Source organism: Cupressus sempervirens, chromosome 3, assembly GCF_028749045.1.
Source record: "Cupressus sempervirens isolate cs-2001-9-10 chromosome 3, ASM2874904v1, whole genome shotgun sequence".
In the NCBI taxonomy this organism is placed as follows: Eukaryota; Viridiplantae; Streptophyta; class Pinopsida; order Cupressales; family Cupressaceae; genus Cupressus; species Cupressus sempervirens.
Genome location: NC_143120.1, coordinates 475,829,597 through 475,851,177, shown reverse-complemented (window position 1 = coordinate 475,851,177; position 21,581 = coordinate 475,829,597). Strand labels below are relative to the sequence as shown.

At 35.9% G+C, this 21,581-nt stretch overlaps 1 protein-coding gene across 1 annotated transcript in view; it reads right to left on the bottom strand.

Annotated features, from left to right (window-relative positions):
* The window catches only part of LOC149567221 (uncharacterized), a 170,712-nt gene extending 159,316 nt beyond the window's left edge, over positions 1 to 11,396 (bottom strand). The window contains exons 1-5 of the mRNA XM_089820399.1: positions 11,376 to 11,396; positions 8,261 to 8,430; positions 8,104 to 8,164; positions 6,524 to 7,970; positions 6,321 to 6,352 (exon numbers count right to left, since the gene is read on the bottom strand). Of these exons, the coding sequence (XP_089676525.1) occupies positions 6,321 to 6,352; positions 6,524 to 7,970; positions 8,104 to 8,164; positions 8,261 to 8,430; positions 11,376 to 11,381 (1,716 nt within the window). The 5' untranslated portion in view covers positions 11,382 to 11,396. The remainder of the gene's footprint in view (positions 1 to 6,320; positions 6,353 to 6,523; positions 7,971 to 8,103; positions 8,165 to 8,260; positions 8,431 to 11,375) is intronic.
* Between the last annotated feature and the right edge of the window lie 10,185 nt (positions 11,397 to 21,581).

The following is a 21,581-nucleotide window of genomic DNA, read 5'->3' as shown; positions in this document are numbered from 1 at the left end:
CCCTTAAGAAGTGATATCAGAAAAAAATGTGTTTTGTCCTTGAATGCATTTTCGGATTCTTTAAAATCTTGATAGCACTTGTATTATCACACATAATTGAGACTACCTGATCTTGTACAACCTCATGCTGGTCTATTTCATCCATAACACTTGTGTGCAGAAAGATATTTCTACAATATACTTTGTCTTTGCAGTAGAAAATGGAACTAAACCCTTCTTTTGCTCTGTTAACTGCACATCCTACCCAATCAAATTTAGTCAAATCTTTCAAAGCAAAGTCATTATCTCTCGTGTACCATAATGCATAGTCTGGAGTCCCTTTCAAATACCTAAACTTTATTTTTATTGCTTTCTCATATGATTGCATAGGACTAGCTTGATATCTTGCAACTAAGAAGATTGTATGCAAATGTCTAGCCTTGAACTAATCAATATTTAAGTAACTGCCAAATGCCAAATGGGTTCCAACTAGTTTATAGTCCTCTATACCAAACTTTTTTAATATCTCCTTGATATACTAAGAAATAAAAATAGATTTTTCAGTTGAGAAACTCAAAAACCAAGAAAGAAAGTTAACTCACCAAACATAGATATTTCAAACTCTTGCATTTTCTCAACAAATTCCTTATTAACATCATCATCACCTCCAAATTTGATGTCATCAACATATATCACCACTATCACTATTTTATCATCTTCAACTTTAAAATATAGATTGCTATCTTCCATACCTTTTTTGAGCTTTTGTTGTAGTAGCTACTTGTCCAACCTAGCATACCATACCCTAGGAGCTTACGTGAATCCATAAACTACCTTTAGAAGTCTACAAACCATATCCAAATCATCTAATAATTGAAATCCATCAAGCTGCTCAAGATTAACTTCCTCTTCAAACTCTCCATTTAAAAAAGTAGATTTGACAGCTTCCCTTGGTTGACCATGCTCTCCTTAGCTTCTCACTCCTCTTGCCCCCACCCTTTTCCCCCTTCACACCCTCTCCCTACCACCCCTATATTTTCCTTTTCTTTGATGATGAGGACCCTGACCTTTTCACCCACCACCTCAGACATCTGCTCCCCGAAGACTCCTTCATCCTCATGTGCACCTCAAACTTGTTTTGTCACCTCTCGTCTCCAATTTAAGAGGCCTCTTTCCTCTCTTCCCCCATCACACCATTCCCACAACTCCCCTCACTACCTTTCAAAGTCTACTAACCATAACCAAATCATCTAATAATTGAAAGCCATCAAGTTGCTCAAGATTAACTTCCTCTTCAAACTCTCCATTTAAAAAAGTAGACTTGGCATCTCCCCTTAGTTGACCATGCCCTCCTTAGCTTCTCACTCCTCTTGCCCCCGCCCTTTGCCCTCCTTCACACCCTCCCCCTACCCCCCCTGTATTTCCCTTTTCTTTGACAATGGGGACCCTGCCCATTTCACCATATTAGGACCCAAAGAACATCATTGGTTAGAATATTAATAATATAATTATTTTGGGTCCTAACTAATGATGTTCTTTTGGTCCTCGATGTTCTTTGGGTCCTAAACAGCTACAAATGATGATTTGGGTACCACATTTGGTAGTCACCAAAATACGGTGGATTGCCACCAGCACACCATGGATAGTCACCAACTGTCCGAAGACATCCAACAACACATCTTGGACCGTTCTCTAGTACAAGTTGCGGCAAATTCTTTGTCTAATAAGACATCAATTGGCTCAAAATAGAGCATATTGGAAATGATTCTACACTCAATTTTCCAAAGACGCAATGTGAAGCTCCTTAATTAAGGAGATCTTCTACATAGAGCAAAATGTCTACAAGATTTTTAGACTACGAATTATTATACTCATCACTCACATAAATTGTTTGTAGAAAAGATTGAAATCGAAAAGGTGGGGGAACATTTCTATCAATCTGGACATTTTTCTATGTGTGTAACAACTAGAGATAGGGAGATGGAACTGAGCACTTGTAGCGTGGATTGGGGTCCTCTAGGCATGCTAATAAAAGAGTTGTGGAAGAGTGTGACATGATCAGGAAAATCTATGTGAAAATTATTGGGAGACACATGAGTATTACTTCACTTTGAAAGAAGCATTTGTCAATAGAGATTTCAATTAAGGTCAAACTGTTGTGATAGCTAATCATCCATACATTAATGCATAATTTATCTTTGCAAGAATCTTTATTTCTTGGCGTCATTTTTTGAATTAGGAAATTATGTACTGAATAAGGTTTAAGTTTCGAAAGTTATCTCATCAATATGGGACCATGAAAGACTAGTGAATGATGGATTCCTTTATTATGAATTAATGATAAGAGAACCTATTCATTTAGTAAAGCTAACCAATTTGCTTGTATGATCAACTTTACATGTCGTTCTAGACAAATATGCTAAAATGAAAACATTGTAAACAACATGCATATTGAAAAAAGCATTGCTTTATGCATGCAAAATTCATGACAATATGGAGATAGGAGAACACGCAAAGAATCACCTTCTTCAATATGAATCGTAAGAACCTTTCAAACTATGTGTTAAAAGCATAATTTATCAAATAGGATCGAATAGGAGTCTAAGTGAGGTGAACAAGGATTCTCAAGGAGGAGGATACAATTGTTTAACCTCAACAACATCCACTAGGTTTGGCTATTCTGTTAGAGATAGTCTTGTAGATAATTCAAAGATTTTCCAATAGGTGTTACAAGCAAGTGGCAGAGGCTTTACAAGGATTTTACTTGTTCACTATGGAAGGTCAAGCTAGTCAAAAGTAATGTGGCAGTAGGAGAATAAAGGTGTGGAGATACATGATGAGAATCCTTTTAGAGTGAGAGATGCCAAAGGAAGAGTTGAATGAGAGCCTTTCAGTATAGCGAGTTGGTGGTGGAAGTCCAAGATTGGGCCTACTATAAGGTCAAATTTCAATGGTTAACTATGTACCTTTGAACGGAAGATTGGTATTATAGACAGTTATGAAAATAGAGAAGAATTATCAGATGACAAGGATATGGATTATGGTATAGAACCAAATCAGGAACACAATGAGTGTTTCAAGAGGACTAAATAGGAATATATTTGTGAACATTCTTCTAGAAGTGGAAGTGATGTTTCAGTTGATGGCTTGAATAAATTGAAAACTCTATAAAATGAAGTATGTGGGAATTTTACATTGTGGGGGGAATAATTACCTTAACCAATGTTTCATTCCCAGTAAAGATACTTTTTGATGTGATGCTTATGAACCTTCACTAGAGAAATTAATATCAAGAACATTAATGTGCAGATAAGTATTTATTATCCTTGAGTATTATATTTACTCGCTTATTGAAGTCTCTCTCTTATTTGTAATTTTACAAATACTATAAGAGTTATTTGCCTTGATCTTTTCCTTTATGTTTGAGAATGTTCTTACAGGAAAGATAAGATAAGATAAGATAATAAAATTAATGTCCATGAAAAATCAAAAAGGTTTATGGGACTGAGCATACAAACAGAAGAGTTGGCCAAAGCAGAAGCACCAAACAATAACTGAGAAGAAACAAAATAAGAGAGAAGACAAGATAAGGACTAAGGGTCCTTTCTTGTCACAAAGAAATCAGTAATAGAGGGGTAAACCCGTGAACAATCCAAAGTATTAGAATTCCATGTAGAACCACTGTAGGACTCTCGCTGCCTAGAGAGACTAGTGCAATGTATAACCGATCTGGAATGAGAAATACTGGAAGGCCTTTTCAAACCCCGTAAAGGAAACAAGGGAGAGAAAAAGGCAGTAATGAGCTGATTTGAAGTACGCCGCTAAGGTATAAAAGACTTCAAGGTAATCTCCCGAAGGTGGGTGGCCTTCTGAAGAAAAAGTGCAAGACACCACTGATCAATATAGGTAAAGAACACCAACAAGGAAGAACAGTCCCTGAAAAAGTAGTAAAATCTCCCTCTGATCTAATAGTAAAGAGGACATTGAAAAATGAAGTGGATCTTAGTCTCAACCTCTACTAGAGTACATTGCTAACATATCTGATCGACCCGATCCATATGGTGATCGGTTCGAGTGCTGAGGCAGTGAGAGCCAACTCTGAAAGAGCCTAAACAAAACCGTAAGGCATGATTCCAGCGCTGATAGAGATAAGTACGGCAAAAAATAATACCATCTTGAATCTGAAAGAAAGTTGGTATTTTACACATGCTACCAGATATTGTGCAGGCTCAACCTAACGATAGTAGCTCCAAAGACCTTAATGATCAAGATGGATAAAATGAGACTCTCATCTTTGATGATTGAGATTATAAGATTCTTCTACATTAAGAAGGAGTATGACACTTCTTCGAAGGCAACGCAGGAGCTTAGAAGATTGATACTCAAAGGGAATCTAGAAATACATGTGGGTGACTACATGATGTTGATGGGCCTACTCCTATGCATATCATGAGGAAATGATGACTTATCACCAAAAAATTAATACCAGATTCAGAGTGAGTTCGACAGGCATCCTTGGGTGAAGAGAGTTTCTAAGAAAGTAACTAGAGGACTTGACTTCCTAGGATCGATGTTCAAAGGGAGAAATTTTGAGATGCAATCCTTAGTGGATGATATCTTCTCTATGAGAAGTTCTAAGAAAAATTCTTTGTAATGCACTGTCCTCTATGAGAGAGACGTATGAGGTGAAAACCCTTTGTTCCACCCTCTAGTAGCAGTTATGGTGGGCCCACCCTTTGACTTGGTTCATGGTGGATATCATGTGAGTTAGTACATAATGTTGCTGTGATTATGTCAAGAAAGGTGACAATCTTTCATTGATGTATATATTTAGAGGGGAGCTATTGAAAGGTGATGATCTTATCAATAGTTGGACCTGTTATAATAACAAACTACATTAAGTTGTCGTCCTGGTGTGCCAGAAGTTATGCTAACATATAGAAGGTAACTATTGTAAGATGACGATCTTATCAATAGTAAACCTATCTCCTAACGCCAAAATGTGTTGGAGCGAGTGTTATCATGGTTCTTTGAGCCAAATTTTGTTAGACACCATGAGATTAAATTGTTATGGTTCTTCGGGCTAGATCTTGCCGAACGCCATAACATAAATTTATTTTAGACCACACTTAAGGTGGTGTTTAAACTTATATTTAAGTTATAGAATTTGCTTCAATTCCCTCTTTGCTAAAGAAGAAGTGTTGAGAAATTTAGCCTCATTGTGAATCAAAGCAAAATCCATATGTAATATATGTTATTATATAGGTGTGTGTTGATAGATTTATGTTGATATCCTTAAATATGTCATTCTAGGAATATCATACTGAGATAATATCTCTTCTTATACTCAAGAACATAAATGTTCTATATCAATCCTTCCTAAGTAAGAGGGAGTGTTAAGTTTGTAGTTACAGTCAGATTGATATAATCATGAGTTTCATTATTGATGGTAAACACATCATTAGATAAATATTCCTTTTCTATATATATATATATATATATATATATATATATATATATTACATACCCATCTTTGTTGGGGTATTTGGAAAGAAAGGAACCATAGAATTTTCAGAAATAAAGAAACTCCTGAGTGGGTTGTGGACCAAAGTATCATCAGAGCCATTAAAGAGAATTTTAGATCTCAGAACAAAAATAGTGATGAAGCCCAAATTAGAAATCCTATGAATGGTATTGGAACTGATACTAAAAAGGAAGACCAAAGACAATACGTGAAATGGAAATCTCCTCCTTTGGGTTGGTTGAAAGCTAATTTTGATGGATCTGCTAAAGGGAATCCTAGAAGAGCGGGATGTGGGCTACAAATAGACTCCACATGATCCAAATAGAATCTAATTATGCAAACCTTTGATAGCTTTGATCCAAATTTTATTTTCTGTTAGTATTGAGATATGCATAATTAGATAGGTTATAGAGTTCCAAGTCAATGTTTAATGCCAATATATTGTTCACTTTTGGCAGGTTTTAGGTCTTCTCTTCATATTAAAATGATGCTAAGTTTGAGAGCTGGACCTGACTGTAAAATACGCATTCCAATAAGACTTCTGCGGAATTGAAGTTCACTATGGAATGAATTCTGAGCAAATTCTTGCCAGGTCTCTGAATTCATAACATAGATGATAGAAGTAACAGGAAGGAGTGATCTCAATCTGATCAACTGCAATAGGTTTCAAGTTACCCTTCAAATTGCAAAGGAAATTATAGTGGCATGCACATGATAACAAGGTACAAAGATACCAAAACATTTGAAACTTAAATGAATTCCAAAGGAATGTTACAGAAAACTACATACAATAGTCTAACATATCTAGATCACATACCACTATTTCTCGCCCAGTTCCTGTACCAGGTTCTGCAGAGGAAACCACCAACCCACAAAATTAAAATTGTTAATCAAAAAGTAATCACTATAAAGAGCATATAGATCTTTGTTTCATGAAATAACATGGAAAGACAATGGGCTCCAGCTTCCAAGAACATCTATAACATTTGAAACATAGAAAAGTGGAAAGTAAATTCCAACCTAATTTTGTTTCTTCAGGTATTTTTGGTCTATGAATGGTCTTTCGCTGCAATGCACGTTCCAGAGTTTTGCGTTTCTTTTTTATTACCTCTTGTTCAACAGCTCGTTTAGTAAATGTGTCGTCTTCTTTTGGTCTTTCTTTAGCAATTGACCATACTTCTTCCACTTTGGGCAGTTCCAAAGGTATGGCGGCCTCAATCACATGTTCGGGGACATTAATCTTAATGGGAGGAAAGTTCGGACAAACACCAACCATCCTCCGAGCCATCCATTCTGGTGTTTCTCTTCTAGGACCATGTGCCAAAAGGTTCCACCTTTTTTTATCATCTCTTATCAAGAACTCCATTCTTCCTCCATTTAGCACATACTCTGTTTCTTGGCTCTCACCTTCACCTTCCTTAACCTTATGCAAAAGCAACTCTGCCGTCTGTGATCTCTCTTTCCAAGCTTTTGCAGAAGCTTCGGCAACATTTAGAGCTCTTTCAAGGGCTTGAAACCTTCTGAGATATGCTGTCTCTTTTATGCTTTCTGCTTTCTTTGCAGCATCAAGTGCAGCTGTCATACTTGCCATTTCAAGCTTATAAGTCCTCGTGAGTGCCTCTTCCCTTTCTGCTGCTGCTTTTTTAAATACATATAATGCATTCTTTGCAGCCTCCTCCTGTGCAGAGGATGTCCTATTGACAGACTCTTGAAATTCCAATAACGCCTTATCTGATGCAGCAGCCCTGGCTTCTGCAGCATTGAGATGAGCTTCAACTACCTTTAACTCAGCCTCCAATTTTTCAGCTTTAGTTTGGGATAGCTTCAACTGCCTTCCCAGATCATAGACAGTAGTTTGCAAACTTATATTAGAAGATTCAGAGTTAAATAGTTTATCCAGCACATTTGACCTCTCGGCAAGGGCTGCCTGAGCTTGGTTTGCCTTCTCCCTTGCCACCTCAGCAATGGCTAAAGACTTGTCAATCGCACCCTTTGATTCTGTTAGCACAGTTGAAACAACTCCATCAGCAGCATTTCGTAGTTTTTCTTCAACCTGTTGAGTTACTTCTGCAACAGAAGTTTCTGCAGCAGACACCCTTAATTTGGCTTCGTCAACAATATGGGCAGTGGCTTCCGCGATTGCAATATCTGCAAACCTCTCAACTTGTACGGCCAAATCAATTGCATCCTGCTTTGCAAGTACCACCTCAGATTCTAAAGCGAGTTTCTCATCAACTAGATTCTGAAGTTGCTGGTGAAAAGCACCCTTAGCAGCATTAAGTTCAGATACTGCTAACTCAGTATTGCGAATCAGATTAGTAGCATATTCCTGGAGTTTGGCTTCAGCTCGACCTAATTCATCAATTGCTTTCTTCTTGTCCCGTTCTGCAGCTTCTGCTCTTGCATTGGCTTCTTCTAATGCAGTTTTCATAGTCTCACTCTCTGTAATACCTTCTTTAGAACCACCCTGTAGCACAATTTTAGTAGTTCCTAGTAAAAAATCACCAATCAAAGATTCAAAAGAGCAGAAAATATATTCCATCTATCATAAGTATTAAACTAAAATAGAATCAGAGAAAAGGTGAGATATCATTTCATACCCCATTAGCTGATACAATAAGTCTACAATTATTTGAACCTGGAAAAGTTCCATGGAGCTTCCTGCAAGCAATTTTCTATACACATCAAATTGTTCAAGATTACACTGAAGGGTGCAGAAACTGTAGAATGACTAAAAGATGATAAGCTAGCTGTCACCTTTGTTTGGTAGAGATCTTCTTTTGGTGTATTGGCAATACAGGTAAATACTTTCCTAAGTCATTCAACCTTGCATTGTCACATCTCCGTGGGACATTCAAGTGGGGGAGTTTCGCATTATGCATAGAACTCATAACAAATCTATCAGGTTGTAGAATTGTAATAGTCATCTGCAAGATATAAAAGTAGCATGTTTAAGCATTTAATAGTTTCCCTATCTGTATCTACTACATTCTCTAATATGAATGTACCATATGGCCCCTTGTCAACCAAATGCATCATAACAGTCCATGACTCTATAATGCTATAAACTTAGTACTGGACTACACTCCTATTTCAAGGCAATTCAAGTGTTTAAAAAAATAAGCGTAATATAGCCAAGTTTGCTTCAACTTGAAATCATCATCTTCTTACTCTTTATTCTGATAATAAGTATCAAAGTGAAATAAACCAATATAGGAGTCTCAGCCTAAAATCCTTATACAAGAGGGACAAATCAAGTGTATGAGACTCTCTGAGCCCTATTCCCATACAGAAATAGGATAACATATAACATAATGAATCTATTGTAGGGTCGCCCTGAATTTTGAGTTGTAGGTACCATTGAGATAAAAATAATTAAGCACTAAATGTTCCCTGTGAGTCTACAGTTTGAAGTAACAGTGACTGTTAAAACAATTAGCACTAAACAGTGAGAAATTTATTTTAAAAATAAAGATTAAACGAAAAATAGTTATGCCATTTATACTCATGTTTAACAATAAATTCTCTGAAGCTGCCACAGAGTATTAGTGCCCTAACCCTACCAGCCATCTTTAAAAAATCCCTTCAAAGACTAATGATTCAATTTTTAGAGCAAGAATATTTTCTTTTGCAATTCTTACAATTATGCAGCTGCATGGTACCACCTAATGCAGAATAATAGCAGTAGGGACGTCAATGAGACCTCTACCTGAGTTGATTCTAGGGAATAGGCTGACAATAAAGATAAAGATATTCCAAGGATGAAAATAAAGAATAAAGCCATTCGAGAAAAAGTAGGAGGAGAATAAAGCAAAATTCTAATCTAGATATATAGGATACAGTAAAAAAGCCATGAAAAGGAGAGATTATTTCAGAAGAATAAAGTATGAAGTCTGTTTTGGAGAGATAAGAAAGGACAGAGTTATTTTTGGAAAGGGTTCCTAGTCCATTAAGTAAAGCATAACTAATGTAACAAAGAGATTACTGTTTTATGATATTGTTCTATTTTTGTGAAAGGTTCCTAGTCTATTAAGTATGGCATGACTAATGTAACAAGGAGTTACTGTTTTTTGATATTGTGTCATCTGTTTCATCCAACCCTTGATAAACTGAAGATTGGTTATCTTGACAACTGGAAGCGGCTTGCCTAACAGCTTGAGCTATGCTGAGTACGAGCAAGAATCAGAGCAGCATTTCATTCACCAAATTGAGACTCGTTAGCAAAACTTTGAGGCCCTGCCAGCCTCAAGAAGTCTACAGTCAAGACTCACAGACTCGGCCAAATCTGACAGCTGAACTCACAAAGCTGCTGAAACGTGTGAATCTTGGCCAAATCTTTCAAGAAAACAGAAAATCAACTTGAAATTTTTGAAACATGAAAAAATGTTAAATCCCCCTATGATTAGTTATTAAAGAAAGGTTTGAACCTCTGGCACAGAGCATGGACAGTACAGGAATGGATTTAAGGCGGGCACCATAACTCATGCACTACTGCTCAACATGAACAGAAGATCTGTTGCTTCTCATCATAATCTACATAGAACTGAAAGGCTATCAAGTAAACAGAGTAGATCCAAAACAGGGCCTTACTTTGTAATTTGCTATAATCTCCTACTCCAACACACTTGATTCAAGACAATGAAGCCACTGTCCATGAAAAAGTTTTTCAACAAAACAGCAGCAATTCTACATAATTCTCCTTGAATGAAGAATATTATGTCCAGGTCAGATTTTCTCTGGAATTCTTTTAATTTGGATGAACTGAACGAAATCACCCCAAACAATTGTAGCAGCTATATACAGTACACACAAGGGTATATTTTACAGACAGGATCAAAGATCCTTGTGTGAGCACATTCAGTCTTGCGGGAAACTCATATGCTGAAGATGGCAGCTGTGAAATGCTGAATTTGAAGCATCCCCTAATGGTTGGGATGAATGCAATTGCAGAAAATGTGCAATCAAGTGTGTTTTCTTTTTGGTTTTGAAAAGATGACTATAGTTAGCTGTCCCTCGCCAGGAAGCGAAGTAGCCCAAATCTCATGTAATAGAATAAATCAAGTATATCAAGTATACATCAAGTGGGAGAGGTGTTATGGGTGATCATATTTCATGGGACACATCTGCATACAATTTGAAGCTCGGAAAGATAGTTTGTTGGTTTTGTGGACCATGAAGGTTTGAGTCCCTTTGGTTTATTTATTTCCAAATGAAAATTGCGTGATTCTTTTTCCAATTCTGCAGCAATTAGAAACCCAACATTACAACGAGGTTGCTGCAAATCTTGATTTGCCAAAAGGTAAGCTTGATTGTTGTAATATAGGTCGACAGTTAAGCCTGCATTGTAAATATCAAAGAACGGGAACCCATCACCTTCTGAGAATAGACCAGACTAAGAGGCTCACTTCATTCTCGGAATAAAAGGGGATCTCCCCCAGAATGCGATCTTCAAAGTTTTCCTTCGCGCTAATATTGTCACCTTGGCGAGTTGACTGCTGTGATGTAGGAATCTCTGGGATCTTGGACTACCAGCATTAGAGGTAAATGAATCAATGGTATGAAGGTACCAAAGTTGGAATGGAAATCAAAGAATGGAGATCGGGAAGGAACCTTAGGCTATCTATTAGGGAATTGAATCTATGGGTTGGGATCGCCAGAATCATTATGCACTTGATACTAAGGATTGTATCATCAAGTACTTATACTAGTGAGTGTAAACAAATGAAGGCATTTCAGAATTTACGTAAGCAACTTAACAAAGAACATCCATATGAAATCAGCAGTTAAATTGTGCAAAGAGTTCATGTGATCGTTGGAACAGATCTACTAAAACATTGAAATTTATAGTAATGATAGGTGAGTGAGGACTTACTAGCATTTTGTTTTACGCAATTTGATAAGCTGAAAGCTAATTTAGTTGAGTTGTGAAAATAAATGGCTTCTAAATAGGATAAAAACCTAAAGTGGAATATTGGGTATGAGGTAAGATCTTCAGTTCAGACTCTTGCAAGATACCTGCCATAATCTAGCATCCTTCAATAGTTAAATTGGCCGGGAACAAAGCAATTGAGGAAGGACAAGCCATAAAGAGGCCAATTGTGTATTAGTGAGAAGGATAGGAAAATGTGTAAACCAGCCGATAGGATGAGAATTAAGCATTCATCTGCTCTAGCAAATAGAATGGGGATAAACACAAATAGATAAAATAATTTTAAGAAGCCAGTATTGATTGAGATTTGGCAGTTTTTGCAATGTTTGCACTCTTCTAATCACCAGAGGTAATCAGAGCGAGTAAATAATTCATTAGAAACAATTGCGACATTTTAGCAGTATTCAACGGTGAGAGATGCCAGAGACTTATCAATCGGAATCAAATTTTATATTTTTGTCTTGATTCGGTAGTGAGAATAGCGAGATTGTCATTAGAAATCAGTTTTCCCTTCAACTTTCATCAGTATAATATATATATTCAGTATTTCTAAATAAATATGTCTGGTACAGATTTGTGGCGTTTTCCCAGATTCCACTTTGTTTCAATTTCCAATATCATCGAGTCAAGAAATTTGAATAGATTCTGGCTTAAACTCTAATGCTGCCACTGGATTTATAAAGCTTAGGAAATTCAACAATAGAAGAGATATCAGAAACAAGTATCAATCAGATTGCATTCTAACTAAAAAGAAACGATACTAAAAATTAAAGAGGAGAAACGTGCTACATTTATCATTACTTCTTACCATTCATAAAAGCAGCAGAACGACTTTGTAAAAGGCAGGCAGAGAAAAATCCCTTTTCAGGAGAAAAAAGGCATCGTAAAGCTATTCCAGTCAAACGCGCGCTTCAAAGCATTTTAGGAATCAAGTCGGTTTTGTAAATCATTTTCAGCCGTTTTGAATATAAATGAAAATGATATAAAAAAAATAGATATTCTTTATTTAGGTATATTTGGGAAAGTTTTTATTGGAGGATATTTGTAGGCAAACGAATTTTTCTCATTTTCGATAATAAGATAAGATAGATAAGATAAAATTTTAACGTCCACGAGGCCAAAAATAGCCTATGGGACAGCAAGACAACTCAAGCAGACTTAAGTAGCGCTGTTCGCCTCTTGTGTAGACTAATGATGAGCCCCCCCAATTGCTCAATGTACTCTTCGTTGAACAGGTTATGCCAAGAACTGTCACATATAGTATCCGCAAACTTATCTCTGCTATCCTTGTAGGCCTCACATTCTAGAATAAAGTGCTGTTCAGTTTCCACTTTCCCAGAATTGCAAAATCTGCAAATTCTCTCTTCCCAAGCCTCCTTTGGCCTCTTCCAACGCCCGGTCTCACAACGAAGTTGGTGAGAGTTGGTTCTCAGCTGAGCAATAAGAATTTTAGCTCTCCAAGAAATGTTGGCTCCTATGTACACTTTTTCGAGTTGATCACAAGTGGGGTTGAACTCATTTATATAATATAGTTTCTTCCTCCCAATCTCGCTTCCCCAATTTCTCTTGTAGAATTTCTCCATAACAAAGACCTTTATTTCTTTATTACTTGTGGGGCACATATTGAAATGAATATTCCATTTACTCATCCACTTGATGTTTTGTTGCATCCATGTCCTTTTTCGCTTACATAGTGTGTCACTAAAGACAACTTTCGGCCATCTATCCTCTTCCATTTTTTCGATTCTTTTTAGATAGCTTAAAAGGCGAACCATAGCAAGTGCCTCAATAGGCGCAGCCCCCATTTCACTTAGCATGATGTCATATGGAACAGTGCTTTTAATTTTAAACTTGCTTGTAATCAAGCGCTTTTGGATTCCTTCGATTTGTTTCCATTGTGCTATAGTAGTGCTGCTGGCCCATAATTCACACCCATAAAGAACAACTGGCAGCACAAGAAGACCAAACAAGGTTTGAATAGTTTTCCAATCCCACAACTCCGCTTCACGGCACCTATTCTGAAGAGCGTAGAAAGCCTTCCATCCACCTAATGTCCTTTTATACCTGCAGCTAGACCAGCTTAGTTTTTTGTTGAAATCGATGCCAAGGTATTTATATTCCGCAACTTCTTCGAGAACACTTCCATTGTAATAAAATTCATGTTGATGCTGTTTTTTATTATTAGAGAAAATCATAACCTTGGTTTTGTTGATATTGACTTGCATCCCCACCATTCTACAAAAGCGCTCAAGTGAAGATAGATGGTCTTGCAAAACACAAGCAGATTTGGCAATTAAAATGAGGTCGTCCGCATATAGGAGTAGCTTTATAAAAAATTCCCCTAGCTGAATGCCTTCACGCTCTTGCGTGTTTAACCACTCTTCCAGTTTGTCAATATATAAACCAAACAAAGTAGGGGATAAAGGGCAGCCCTGTTTGACCCCGATATCGCTCCTAAAACATTCTGAAATGCCATCTGAAGTTCTGATTTTGACTTTCACCTCTTCGTACATTCTATGAGCAGCAGCTCTGAGATGCCTAGGAATCCCCAATTCTTCCATCCTCAACCAAAGCTTGTCTCTCGGAACGGTATCAAAAGCCTTTTTGAAGTCAACAAAGCAACAAAAAACCTCTTCTTTTTTCTCCCACTCTTTTTCAATAATGTGTCTCAGAGTGACACAGTGATCCACTGTCGAGTGCTTTGGCCTAAAATCAGCTTGCCCTTTAGCACGTTTATGATTTTCTTCTGCCCATTTGCTGATCCTAGTTTCTATCATACTGCCAAAAAGTTTAGCAAAGAGGGGATTGATCATTATAGTCCTGTAGTTGGAGGGATTGTTAACATCACCACTCTTAAAAAGTGGTATTGCAAGGCTGATTGTCCAATCTTTCGGAAACCCTTCCTGGCAGATTTTGTTGAAGATTTCAGTGATGTGCGGTGCAAGAGTTTTCATACCCCACTTCAAATATTCAGCTTGAAGCGCAACAAGGTCTTTTGCTTTGCCTCCACCCAACTTCTTAATCCCTGTCTCTATCTCTTGCACAGTAAAAATATTTGTGGTATCATTGACCAAAGGTGGCTGTCCCACTCCACCCTCTTGTTCATAAAGTTTCTTAGCATAATCAAACCATTGGGTGGCAGTAATATTATTTTCAGTTTGCTTCCTCCTTGGTTGGAGTTCTTTCCAAAAACATTTGGGGTTATTTCTGCCCAAGAAAATTAGCTCCTCTCTCCTTGTGGACATAAAATCGATTTTTTTCTTCTTTAGGATCTGTTTGTAGATCTTAATGTCAAGGTTAGTTTTATTTGACTCCCTTAGATTTCTCCTAGCCCTCTTGCATTCCTTATCAAACCATGCATTGGCTGGAAAACAATTAGTTTCAGATTTTCTATTTTTTGCTCTCTTGCATTTTGAAAGAGCCTTGTGAATCAGATTTGATAAATCATGACTATTAACACCATGCTTATACATAGGGTGTCCCAAACAAAGTTCCTCAAGAGCAGCCCTGAAAGTGTTACTATTTTCTGAAGTTAACAAAATTCTGCCCTGAGAAGGTGGGTGTTGAGGGCCTTGGATTTTTGCCCCAATCCGTCTATCCTTTGCCCAATACAAATTTACATACAGTGGTCTATGATCTGATTTGAGATCCCAAATGTGCTCTCCAATTTCAACTTCTTCAATATTGTTATACAAATGTTGCGAACAAATTACATAGTCTACCACACTTGCCCCGTTGTATGTGTTGCAAGTGAAATTGCCCGACTTAGCCCATCTAGCCAAACCATTACAGATTATTAGATCAAATGTGCCACACAAAGTGATCAATTCTTCCCCAAAATGATTGCAGCCTTTAGCATCTTCGGATATTCTATCCCATGGATGATTTCTCTCTTCTGTGAGCCAAATAGGGTTATCATTTACTTCGGAGCTGAAAATACTTGCTTGCCAATTTGCTGTCCTAGCATTGAAATCTCCAACGAGAAGGACATCCCCACGTTGTGAAAAAATAGCAACATCTTTCTTTAACGTAGCATAAGGGTCATTGTGATCTAAACCACACTTTTTATAAATTTTAGATACTTGTGGAGCAAAGTAACAAGCTGCAATCCTGAGAAGAGTGTTATTTTCCACGATTTTGAGCCATATAAATTGTTTATTAGAATCAGTCTTTTCCAGCTGAATGACACGACCTTCTTTTTCTTTTACTAGAACCATTATACCTCCATAACCTTTACCATTTCCCGCTGCCTCATTCCACACTGCCATCTTCCAGTAGCCTTCAAACAATGGGGTCTTACATCCCTCATGCTCATGTGTCTCTATGAGACAAATAATGTCTTTGCCTTCCGCAATAGGCCCTAACCCAGGCCCACGTCTCCACGGATAACCTCTGCAATTCCAACAAACTAAACTTAAGGACGCCTGGGTTAAGCTTGATTGCTATTTATTTTGATGCGAAAGACTCAAAGTTGAGTTATTATCGCTAGGTGTGATTATGGATCTTGTTGTATCGCTGCCTGTTAAGGTGTTTGTTGTTGCACCTTTGTTGCCTTCTTGCTGCCCTTCATTGTAGCGGTGGCCAAAATGAGCAATAACTGCTTTTCCCTTGAACATCCAAGCTCTTTTGCCTTCATTTCTAGCTGTTCTGATTTTTTCCATTTCCATCCTTCTTTCTACTTGCTGTCTCATAGTTAAATCCTCCTCTAAAACGAAGCGAGAACCCCACAAAAGCTGTAATATAATATTTGTAGATAACATTCAAGTCGTTCATTTATTTTGAGACTCTTACATTATTTTTTGCAATGCTTTGTGAGAATACAAAAAAGTTAAAAATGAGTGTGGTAGCGGATTTTTTTTTTTAAATCTCGGAATGATACGAATCTTTTTGGGAGCTCTCCTATCAATGAAAATTTGGGTGGGAAGTTGCAATAGTCAGTGTGTTATTTGTTATATATATTTATAATTAAAGTGTCTATTCTTTTTCAAAATCTATCTAATATATATGGAAATATTTATAAGTACACTAAGTACGGTTCAAGCCCAAAATTTTGACGAAAATAGATGTTTATGGAAGTTAAAAGAAACTAGAGGAAAAGTTTGGCTTTTAATATAGTGGTGATATTTATTATAGATTAGAAGAAAGGAGTCGTTGGGACTTTATTTTTGTTTATTAATGTAGATACACATTTTACAATGGCAGAATGGGTGGAGTGCGAAGTTGTGAGTGTGTTAATGTTAACATTTACTTTTTAGGTTAAATTTGACAACCATCTATATGTCAAGATCTTAATATTTATTAAAAATATGGTATTATTTTTTAAAATTTTAATAAATGGTTCATAAAATATTTGAAAAAAATATAAATTAAGAGATATAATAATCATTTAAAAAAAACTTAAGTACGTGCAAAAAAGAGACAATATTTAAAAAATTAAGAAAGTGCAAAAAAAAATGGAAATAAAAATATTTTTTAGATGTAGTAAATTAAATTTTAATCATGCTTATAATAGATATCTATGGACATTTCTTTAGATAGATTCATTTAAGATATCTATACTAGTTTATTGACTTTTCTAATGTTAAGTCCTATGTTAATTGGACTAATGTATGTGTATTCTTGGTATGATTAGTAGAGTTGTGTTCATATAGACATTAAACTAGCATTATATCATGTTAATGTTGTGTATAAGTGCGACAATATCTTCAATAAAATTATAACTTATATTTATGATAAATAATAAAAAGTAAATATTTGGAAATGGATTGTTTCACACATCTTGGGGAACATGTGTTTAGGAAAAAAAAATTACAAAACCTCTTCATTGGTAGTCAAATCCATAAATGATTAAACAAGATGATAAATTAGATGTCTTTTGAAATGTGTAAAATAAATAGTAGTCAATATGTCACTAACAAATATATATATTGAAAAATTCACACAAGTGATGAGGATTGTATGTTAAGTTTTCTATGTATTGATGGATTCTTTGAAGTGTTGTTTGATATTGTAATTTGTTGCTTTATGTTCATTATAATTACTAGTATGTTTATTCCAAACCCCCTTGAATGGTCAATAAGATGGTACGAGAGAGAGAGAGTTGCTAAGAAGAAGGGAACATTTATGACATCTAGACATGAAAGAAGGTATACCTACAAATTAATTTGAAAAAGAAAGCAGTAGAATTTAAATAAATAGCTTTTATTCATTACAAATGTGATCATGCACAAACATGTCATAAAGAGAGGACTAAAAGTGTGATAATGTCAAAGGTAGTGAATAGGTTAGATGTTTGCATCTAGTGTGATAATGTTAAAGGTAGTGAAATAAAGATGCTAGACATGAATGCTAAATGGGAGAAAACTGTGAGAAGTGCAACATTTTCATCTCTATTTCCCCCCCCCCCCCGACCCGTGCTTAAGTACACATGAGCTAATTGAATCAAGAATGTAAAAATCAAGTAAGACATTTATTTATTATATCTCATTTTATAGGTTTATGTTCACTAGTACATTTGAGGTTGAATTTCGACCTTTAATTTTGACCAAGGCCTTTTTTGGCTTGTTAAATTCAATTTTTTTGTTTATCAGCCCGATTTGGTCAAAATTTTGACCAAAATCTAGCTTTTTATGTTTATGGGCCTGATTTGGTCAAAATTGTGACCAAATCGGGTTCATAAACAAAAAAGAAAAAGGTTGCATATCATTTCACTATTTCGGAATTCTAGGTGAGAGGTTTGGAGTTCTATACACATGGGAGCTAGTTGAGGTGAGTCTAATTTCGAAGTCCATTGATTTTCATGAGAGCATTGAGAACATTCAATCATTTGCCTTATCATTTTCCTGTAGGTTCTTTCATAGCTCGATTTGGTTCTTGTCCATTCACGCAACTAAGGTTCCACAGCCATCATTGTTGCTTCTATTTATTCATAGTGAACATCAATGTTGGTTGCCTATTAAGGTTCCATGACCATCATTGTTGTTGATATACAAATAGTATTCCTCTCAATTCACATTATTTGTTATTTCTGTTGTTGATGATTTAATTTTTCAATCAGTTAAAAGATATAAATTTTGTGCCCACTTAGTAAAATTTGATTGATATGCAATAACTAGCAACATCTCTCTATACTTAGTAGTCGTCCAACCAATGAACCGTCAAAGCAACACATTCACAAAACAATCTTCAAACACTTCCAAACTTGAAATAGAGTTTTTTCACCATGAATTGTTCATATACAAACATAATCCATCATAAAAGCATGCCCTCATTTGGATAGACCCTCATATCAAATACCCATCCCTCAACTTTCATGTATTTTCATCAACATTCTTGCCCTCAAACTTGGTGATCACCAACCTATCAATTGTCTCTCTACATTTTTGTTAATAGGTCATGTCATTTTACATGTTCGAGCCTCATTCCTAAAGAAACAAAAAATACATAAATAGTGATGATCCCTATGCATCCATTGGCTCACAAAATGAAAGTAAAACAATCACCTACAACACTATCAAGGAATAGTAACAATAAATGGATCCAAAAAAAATTGAACACTCTTAAAAATATCTAAAAATAATTGTTTAGTCATTAAAGCTTCATCAAATGTGCATTTTCTAATCAAACATATAAAGTTCCAAATGAAAGGTGAAACAAAACTACTCAATATTACATACAAATTTGTAAAACCATGTATCTATATTCATGAAACTGGTCTTCCTTACATTCCAACCATTTCCCACCTTCAAAAACCCCAAGTGAGTGTAGATGATGTATTTTTAAACTCCTTTGGCATCCCAAACTGGCCAAACCATCCAAAACCAACTAGTCATTAGAATTTCAATTTCAATTTTTTAACTTTTGACACAATGACCTTTAAAAAAATCCACTAGCACAAAAGGCCTTACATTTAGTTCATTAAATCAATGATGACATAAAACAACTAATACATCCACCTAGAGTCATTCACTACATTATTACATCATTTTGTTCCAATCAAAAAACCAAATTTGACAACATTTTGTCAAATTGATAATTTTGCAATAAAATGACAATATTGACACAACAATAACATTAATAAATTTCTAAGACTTATTAAATTTATTTTAGGTCATAAATGACCTGCACACCATCAAACATGAGTTCTAGGTATCCTAGGCCCATTGTTGGGTCAACTTGCCCTTGTTACTTCCTTAAGCCAATTAGGCCTTATTAGATCTCTATAACCAAGGAAGTCTTCACTACTCATTTCCTCCTACCTTGCCAACACTTCCAAAAAAAATCATTGGGTTCCTTTACACCAAATCCACAATGGGTTTGTGGGTTTCCACTCCCAAAGTCCTACTATGCACATTAATGATCATTTGTTGAACCAAGCACATAGAGATGCTTGGCCTGGGGCTCGCTGGTAAAATTAGAAAAAATAATCTTCTTGGCCTCATTTTTTGAAATATCGAAATACATTTCCCTAACTCTCATTCCCCATAATTTGTGCTTAATTCATTGGTGGAATCTTGAGTTAGGGCTAAAATTGCTTGAAAGCCTCACAGTTGTTGATTTTTCGGCAGTCCAGAGAGGGTTTGAGTTTTCTCCTTCAATATATCACTTCAAGACCTCCAACCTAAAGCAAATAAAAGGGGATTCTCTGCTCTATAAAAATTTAAATAATATTTCAATGTATCTACAACCATATGTGCATACCAAGACAAAGAAGTGATGAAAATGTAGGAAAAATTAGTAAAGTTGCTCTGTTCATTACCAAATCTTCACTTTAATCATCAACTTCAAGGAGTTGATGTAAAAAATGTATATTTAACACCATCCTAACATTCTTAACCAAAATTTAAGTGGTTTTAATCATTGGGGAGGTGGTTATGCCCCCAATTTCAAAATATGCAATTTTTCTTGCAAAAGTTGTGTTGGAAATATAAGAGGAGTAAGTGAGGTGGGCGGGGGGGGGGGGTGAATCAGTTACCAGTAAAATATTTCCTAGATCCCTTAGGTTTCAACTATAAAATTTAGACTGATAAAACTGATTATTGTTGATACTCGATAAGCATACAGAAATTGTTGTAACTCGGTAAATGTAGAGTGTAAATTACTTTAGCAAATCTTAAGATGTTATCAGTAATTATTTGCAAGTATGAAAGAAATAACATAAACATGTGGGACACTAGGATTTAACATGGAAACCCAATTTGGAAAAAACCACCAATGTAACTAATTACTATTTTTCACTCTTCTGAGTTGAGCCCTATTAGGAGCCAACCCTATTAAAGGTTACAAAACACATTGTTAGGTGTGACCCTATTAAAGGATTTAATCACCCTATTAGGAGTGGCCTTGCAAAAGGTCTTGAAACAATTCAATGGAATTGCCACCTTATTAGAGGATTTACAAATGGCTTTTAAACCAACTCTATTAAGAGATTTTAGTTCACTGCTACAATGGTTAGAGAGTAATAATGAAATGACCTGATTGTGATGCAACTGAATTGTTGATTACAGATCTCTTCTTTGGTTAATACTTAATCCTTCCTGATCGAATAATACTTTTCTGCTCCACAAGGATATCTACTTATCCTTCAAGTTTGCTTCTTCTTCTTATCTCTTTCAACTCATTCAACTTGCATCTCACACACTTTGAAATCACAACTTGACCTTTTACTTATACCTTCCCGATTGTCAAGTTGACTCGAATACAAATTAGAATAACCTATATTCATCACCTCAGTCGGCTAGAATCAATAGGTAAATTAATTAAGCTTTACATGCTAAAATAAGAAAATCCTTTGGTAGCCGACTCAGCTCGGTAGAAACTGATTCTGAAGCGATTTCCTATGTTAACCAACAGAAGCTCAGTTAACAATGCAAACTTACGAAATTCCTTTGGTAATTGATTTAACTTGATTAACACTAACTCTGTTCAACTTTCTTTTTGTTAATCAAGTGAGCTTGATTAACACTCTTTTCTGCATAACTTTCTTCGTCACCCGAGTGAGCTTGGTAGATACTGTCTTCTGTACAGAGTAAACTTAGGAATGCTCGGTAGACTTGGAAAACTGTCTTCACTGACCAAGTGAGCTCGGCATGAACTAATTGTCAACTGATATGACATTTGTGTAACATTAAAGACAACACACAACTAATC